This window comes from Palaemon carinicauda, chromosome 32 (genome assembly GCF_036898095.1).
Source record: "Palaemon carinicauda isolate YSFRI2023 chromosome 32, ASM3689809v2, whole genome shotgun sequence".
NCBI classification, from domain to species: domain Eukaryota; kingdom Metazoa; phylum Arthropoda; class Malacostraca; order Decapoda; family Palaemonidae; genus Palaemon; species Palaemon carinicauda.
The window spans coordinates 19014554-19022659 of NC_090756.1; the positions used below are offsets into that span (position 1 = coordinate 19014554).

Here is an 8106-nt window from a genome sequence, read left to right on the forward strand (position 1 = left end):
ACCAAATAAATTTCATAAGTATACATAAACAAGATTTTACATTTTTTTTTCACAAAAATTTCTTTTTTTATGACAAATCTGTTTTATTTTTTATTTTAATTCGAAATTAAGTAACTTTCATATTTAAACTTAAGATTAGATATTATAAATACCATGAATTGATAATTACAAATTCAAATACACCGATAAAAATAAACGAAATACCAGTAAATATCTCCCATTTCCAAGTCTTCGAACTTAGGCAAGTTTAGGACATGTGGTAGCCTATTCCATCGCTTTTTGCATATATTAAACATTGTTATAAATAAATTTACGCCAGAGGAGGGTTATGACGTCATATTTGCATATACAGATGAATGCGTAGCCCTTGTTACCTCCACCAACAAAGATGGAAGGAGGTTACGTTTTCGGCCTTGTGTGTGTTTGTTTGTGAACAGCTTCCTGGCAACGATTTTAATCATATAGTAATGAAAATTGCAGGGATTAACTTTTATTTAAAAAGCTGGAAATGATTAAATTTTGGAAGGTTAGTGTCAAAGGTCAAGGTCACGGTCAAGTAAAATGTCCAATTTGCGTAATCAGCCATAAGTTTGAACATCGTTGTCACAGAGATTTCAAACTTTGTTCTTATTTGAGTGTATGAAAATGCACGCCAATTAATACATGTTAAGGTCAAAGGTCAAGGTCGACCAAAAGGTTGAGAAATTAACTGCCGCGGGGGAGATCTGCGCTCGACTGAGTGTCCCTCTAGTTTTTATTTTTATTCTTATGTTTTCATTATTCATGTTCTATACGCATGCTATTTTGAATTGGTATGTATATAAATCCAGATCTCTGTATTGATAATGTTTCTTTACTTATTTAGGATTCCTTTAAATATTCAGGGCTGATTCTTGATTGCAAATCTACTTTTGAGAAACACATTCGGCCTGTTTCTTCATCAATTTCACCAAGAAATGGATTATTGAGAAAGTCTTTATAAGATTTTTGGTGGTTAATCTATTCTGAAGATATGTTTTCATTCTTTTTTACCTCCGCCAACGAAGTTTGAATGCGGTTATGTTTTACCCCCTGTTTGTGTGTGTGTGTGTTTGTTTGTGAACATCTTCCTGGCCATAATTTTAATCGTATAGAAATGAAACCTACAGTGATTAACTATGATGTAAAAATCTGGAAATTATTAAATTTTGGAAGGTCAAGGTCTTGGTCGAGCACAAGGTCGAGAAATAAGCTGCCGCTTTGGAGGTCTGCGCTCTACTGAGTTGTCTTCTGGTTACCTCTGCCAACGAAGTTGGAAGGAGCTTATGTTCTGCCTTGTTTCGAGTATTGTTCTCCTGTCTGGTCTTCAGCTGCTGACTCTCATCTTGTCGTTCAGTTAATTCTTTATGCATGTTGCATAAGATTTTTCATAATTCTGACCATTCTTTTCATTCAGGTCTTCCCTGGCTGTACAATCCTATATTTAATACCAGATATGCAGTTAATTCCTAAGTCTTACCTTCTCCATTATGAGGCTTGATACTACTCAGCATTCTAGAAGTTTTAATCCAGTTGTGTCCAGATTTTTTAATCGGGGGGAACTTAAGACATTTATAAGCAATGATACTTCCTCTGAGAACTACAAAAGGTACCAAATAATTATTTTGTTATGTAATTCTTAGTTCCTCTTTTCTATTCATTATTTTACGCAACTAATAGATTTCAAAACATATTGCCAAGTATTATTGTAAGTAATTATTATTTATTATTAATACAATATAACGCTTAGTACCAATACTGTTACTATCTCTCTCTCTCTCTCTCTCTCTCTCTCTCTCTCTCTCTCTCTCTCTCTCTCTCTCTCTCTCTCTCTCTCTCTCTATATATATATATATATATATATATATATCTTTTTCTCTTTGTGCCAGGTTTTAAAGGTTTAAGGGCCGCTCATGAATGGCAGAGGGGAGGGACAGGGACATTGTCCTACATAGGAGGACAATCTCTCCTAGAGGCTAACCATAAATACATATGATCAGCGCCCAAGCCCCCCTCTCCAGCCAAGCTAGGACCAGGGAGGGCCAGCCAATGGTTGCTGATGACTCAGTAGGTAGACCTAAAGGGTCCCCCAAACCCCCCATTCATAGCTTACAATAATGGTGAGGTTGCAGACACTTCAAGAAACTATCGAGCTAGAGCGGGACTCGAACCCCAGACCGGCAGAACACCAGGCAGGGACGTGTCCCATAGGCCATCTCAACCCTAAGAAAAAATTCTCTCTCTCTCTCTCTCTCTCTCTCTCTCTCTCTCTCTCTCTCTCTCTCTCTCTCTCTCTCTCTCTCTCTGCTTTCTTTTCAAGCTCCTTCATTAATTTCTAGAGCCTCCAGAGATGTGCATTCACTGGTCCTCATTAATTGCAACAATTTAGGAAACATTTCTTACGATTGAATTCTTTATTTATGTCCTCTCTTTCTCCCACTTTTTCTCCCTCTTTCTTTATCTCACTCTCTTTCTCTCCATATTTCTTTCTCCCACTCTCATTCTCTCCCTATTTCTTCCACTCTCTTTCTCTCCCTTTTTCAATCTCCCACTCTCCCCTTATTTCTTTCTTACACTCACCGTCTTTCATTCTCCCACTCTCTTTCTCTCCTTATTTCTTTTTTACACTCTCACCTTCTTTCATTCTCCCACTCTCTTTCTCTCCATATTTCTTCCTTCCACTCTTTCTCTCCCTCTTTCATTCTCCCACTCTCTCTCTCTCTCCATGTTTCTGTCTCCCACTCTCACCCTCTTTCATTCTCCCACTCTTTCTCTCCCTCTATCTTACTCCCACTCTCTTTCTCTCCATCTCTCTCTCTCCCACCTTCCTCTCTCATTTCCTTCAAGTAACGTAGAAAAATAGACGGGCAAAGGAGAAATCTCTCTCTCTCTCTCTCTCTCTCTCTCTCTCTCTCTCTCTCTCTCTCTCTCTCTCTCTCAGAAAAATGGTCTTCCAAGAGAGTCATTATTTTGTCCATTTATTCCCCCGAATAACTCAAGTCATTTCATTCACGTGAATGATACATTGAAAGAGGCAGTGGCCCTCTCCACCGGGCTTCGATCATTTCACTAATGGGATTTGAATTCAATGTTGATTTTTTCAAATTTTTATCGTTAGGGTACATTGATATTTATTCTAGAATCCCATTGCTAGTAGATAAACGCGGAAGGATCGCTGCTTCCTAGCTGGGTTTATTTTGCTTTTGCTGACAGTGTCAGTTTCCATGCTGACATTGTCAGTTTTTTTTTATGCTGATATTGTCGGATTTCATGCTGGCAGTGTCGGATTTCATTCCCAGTTGGGTTTATTTTGCTTTTGCTGACAGTGTCAGTTTCCATGCTGACATTGTCAGTTTTTTATGCTGATATTGTCGGTTTTCATGCTGGCAGTGTCGGATTTCATGCTGGCAATGTCAGTTTCCATGCTGATAGTGTCAGTTGTAATGCTGACATTGTCAGTTTTTTTATGCTGATATTGTCGGTTTTCATGCGGGCAGTGTCGAATTTCATGCTGGCAGTGTCAGTTTTCATGCTGATATTTTCAGTTTTAATGCTGCCATTGACGGATTTTATGCTGACAGTGTTGGTTTTCATGCTGACAGTGTTGGTTTTCATGCTGACAGTGTTGGTTTCATGCTGGCAGTGTCAGTTTTCATGTAGGCAGTGTCAGTATTCATACGTACTGTCAGTTTTAACGTTGAGAGTATCAGTTTTAATGCTGATAGCGTCAGTTTTAATGCTGATAGTGCCAGGTTTAAGGCTGGCAGTGTCCGTTATAAGGCTGGCAGTGTCAGTTTTAATGCAGACAGTGTCAGTTTTAATACCGGCATTGTCAGTTTTCATATTGGTAGCGTCAGTTTTGGTACTGACAGTGCCAGTTTTCATGTTGGTAGCGTCAGTTTTGTTACTGACAATGTCAGGTTTGGTACTGACAGTGTCAGTTTTAATGCAGACGGGCCAGTTTTCCCGTTGACAGTGTCAGTTTTAATGCCGGCAGCGTTAGTTTTGATGCTGACAGTGTCAGTTTCAAGGCTGAGAATGTCAGGTTTCATGCTGGAAATGTCACTTTTAATACTGACAGTGTCAGTTTTAATGCCGACAGTTTGTTTTAATGCTGACAATATCAATTTTAATGCTGACAGTGTAAGTTTCAAGGTTGAGAATGTCAAGTTTCATGCTGTCAGTGTCAGTTTTAATGCGACAGCGTTTTTTTAATGTTGGCAGCGTCAGTTTTAAGGTTGAGAATGTTAGGTTTCATGCTGACCGTGTCAGTTTTAATGCTGGCAGCGTCAGTTTTAATGCTGGCAGCGTCAGTTTTCATGCTGCAACGTCAGTTTTAGTGCTGACAGTGTCAGTTTTAATGTTGGCAGCATCCTTTTTAATGCCGACTGTGTCAATTTCAAGGCTGAGAATGTTATGTTTCATGCTGACATTGTCAGTTTTAATGCTGGCAGCGTCAGTTTTCATGCTGCAACGTCAGTTTTAATGCTGACAGTGTCAGTTTTAATGTTGGCAGCATAATTTTTAATGCCGACAGTGTCAGTTTCAAGGCTGAGAATGTTAGGTTTCATGCTGACAGGTACATTTTTAATTCTGGCAGTATCAATTTTAATGCAGGCAGCGTCAGTCTTCAAGGTGACAGTGTCAGTTTTATTGCTGGCAGCATCAGTTTTAATACTGCCAGCATCAGTTTTAATACTGCCATTGTCAATATTAATGCTGACAGTGTTTGTATTAATGTTGTCAACGTCAGTTTTAATGCTGGTGGCTTCAGTTTTCATGCTGACAGCGTTAGTTTTAATGTTTACAGCTTCAGGAGTCATGCTGACAGTATCCGTTTTAACGCTGACAGCGCTAGATTTAATGCTGACAATGTCAGTTTCAATACTGCACTGTGAGTTTTGATAATGATATTGTCAGATTTGATTCTGACAGTGTCAGTTTTAATGTTGGCAGTGACAGTTTTACATGTCAGTTTCAATACTGCACTGTGAGCTTTAATAATGATATTGTCAGATTTGATTCTGACAGTGTCAGTTTTAATGTTGGCAGTGACAGTTTTACTGCTGACAGTGCCATTAAGTTTAGTTGCTGAGTAACTTTTTTCTAACATTGCCATTAGTTTCGTTGCTGATAGTGGCTGGCTAGCATTGGTATTCGGCGGGTTGCTGTCACGGACGTTAGTTTCTTTTTGTAACTGATATTTTCATATTTATGTTACAAACAAAAGCCTTTAATTTGTTGCTGACAATTGCTGACGATGGTATTTATTTTGTTGGTGACAATGCCGCTCGTTTTTTGCTGATAACAGTAACATGTTTTTTTTTTTTTTTTTTTTTTACTAACGATGTCATTTGCTTTATTGATAACAGTAAAAATCTTTATTATTATTATTATTATTATTATTATTATTATTATTTAAATAAAGTGAACAGACACTCCAATGAAAACAGTGAAAGGTAAAAGATTGGTGGGACAGAATGCAGAAGTCCTTATCAGACCCTTTAAGGAAGGATTTATACGGGACAGGTTAGGTTTATACATCTCGAGACCTGTTTCTTATCAGTTGTCACAATCTGGGCTCGCATTTGCAAGGTCAGCTGTTTGATTCTAGTGTGCCACCCACCAGTTAACACTAAAGCAACTACTTTAACTTAGATGATCATCCCTACAACTCAATCCTTTATATTCTGTACAGAAATATGGTAAAATAGTCTACGGTCATGTCACGCCACATTTCATTTACCAGTCTAACGAAACAAGCTAAGTTAAACAAACAAATAGTTAACAGCTAACTCAGAAGTTATACAATGAAACACACACACACACACACACACACACAGGAAGTCAAAGCATTCTTTTGTTGCGACGAAGAAAACCACGCCGTCGACGATGCGACCAGAAGCATTCCTGTATCATCAGATAGATTTCGCGTTCTGAGGAATTGGCAAGGGCCATCCACTAATTCCGGCTCGCATCCCTGACATTTCTGGAGGACTCTGTCGTTTATACTTGTCCACCGACGTAGACAGCATTCTATTTCCCTCATTGTCAGCCCGAGAGCCAGCCAGCGAGGTATGAAATACTCTAATATCCACCAATGTATAAATACTCTAATTAAAACCTGCCTGACTGCCGCTGAATTTCCGGCGACTAATGGCAACTCTCCATTAAAGAATCTGGTGACACTCGGCAATAATCTCGCCTTAGATTCCGCCAGCCATTGGCATCGGGAAAAAAACCTGGCGCTTCTCGGCAACAATCCACCAACATTGCAACATTGCAAATCACTCGAGCGTAAATAAACGAGTGTTGCTACTGCAACAATTTTTATCCATTGAAGATTCATTTCTGCCAATTTATACGCATTGGTGGCGGATCTTCGCGCCTGGGCGAGCACGCACAAACCTCTCTTTCTTCTTCTGGCTAAAGTATGTATGATTGATTAACAGCGTCCTTTTAATAAAACGTCACCTGATATTGTATCGAATTAGACTTTAATTGAATGCCCACGATAATTAAGTCTCAGTTTTTTAAATTCGTAGATATTTCTACAGGAATTCTGGTTTTTGGAATTAAAGGAGATTCAAAAGCAGTTTTATGTGGAATTGAAAAGTTTGGAGATAGGGAATGGGGAAAAATGATTTTGAGAGAGCGGGGCATTTGGAGGATGGGAGGAACGGATGTTGAAACTGAAGTGCACAAAAGTAGTGGTAATTGGTTTAAACTACGGTCATAGGGGATTCCTACACCCACACATCTATCTATCTATCTATCTATATATATATATATATATATATATATATATATATATATATATATATATATATATATATATATATATATATATATATATATATATATATATATATATATATATATATATATATATATATATATATATATATATATATATATATATATCTATCTGTATATATATATATATATATATATATATTATATATATATATATCATATATATATATATATATATATATATATATATATGTGTATATATATATATATATATAGATATATGTGTGTATGTATGTATGTATGTATGCATGCATGTTTGTGTCTTGCCATGATCAGCAAAGCTCTACTAGTCAGGGTCACCCATACTAGGTTGGTTTGCTGTAAACGATTAGACTAAAATCTCCAACCATCACCATTCTGCACAGGCCAACGTGGTGATGAAAACTGGCCAAATCCCAGGCGTGGATAAGGACATAGCTGAGGCCTTTGTCCTGCAGTGGACTAGAAACGGCTTGCATTTGTTGTTGTTGTTATTATATTAGATAGATAGATAGATAGATAGATAAATTGATAGATCTTCGATTAATATACTACACAGTCTGGGTTACTGATTATGCCTTCAACTATTATTATTATTATTATTATTATTATTATTATTATTACTAATTGCTAAGCTACAACCCTAGCTGGAAAAGCAGAATGCTATAAGTCCAGGGGTCCAACAGGGAAAATAGTCCAGTGAGGAAAGGAAACAAGGAAAAATAAAATATTTTATGAACAGTAACAACATTAAAATAAATATTTCCCATAGAAACTATAAAAAAGAGGAAGAGAAATAAGATAGAATAGTGTGCCTGAGTGTACCCTCAAGCAAGAGAACTCCAACCCAAGATAGTGGAAGACCACGGTACAGAGGCTATGGCACTACCCAAGACTAGAGAACAAGGGTTTGATTTTGGAATGTCCTTCTTCTAGAAGAGTTGCTTACCATAGCTAAAAGGTCTCTTCTACCCTTAGCAAGAGACAATGTTAGACCTCTTTGCGCACAGTGACATATGCATGATAGGTAGTGATTTTCATGGCTGTTAATAATTATTGTCTGTTTATCTATTATCTATTTTGTTATTCCTTTTCCTTTTTTATATTTTCTTTTTCCTATTCGGTTTCTTTCACCAAGTGAAGGGTGGAATATATTATGGATATTCTCTTTACAGAATTTATAATAAGATTTATTGGAAGTTATCTCTCTCTCTCTCTCTCTCTCTCTCTCTCTCTCTCTCTCTCTCTCTCTCTCTCTCTCTCTCTCTCTCTCTCTCTCATACACAAAATGAA

At 37.3% G+C, this 8106-nt stretch overlaps 1 protein-coding gene across 1 annotated transcript; it reads right to left on the minus strand.

Moving 5' to 3' along the window:
- Window positions 1-4481: 4481 nt before the first annotated feature.
- Window positions 4482-4841, minus strand: LOC137625519 (uncharacterized). The gene has a single exon (XM_068356429.1). It carries the CDS (start codon window positions 4839-4841, stop codon window positions 4482-4484), a length of 360 nt encoding a protein of 119 aa, XP_068212530.1.
- Window positions 4842-8106: the final 3265 nt, after the last annotated feature.

Coding starts and splice junctions, on each gene's coding strand:
- LOC137625519 (XM_068356429.1), bottom strand. CDS start 4,841: ATGACTCCTGAAGCTGTAAACATTAAAACTAACGCTGTCAGCATGAAA.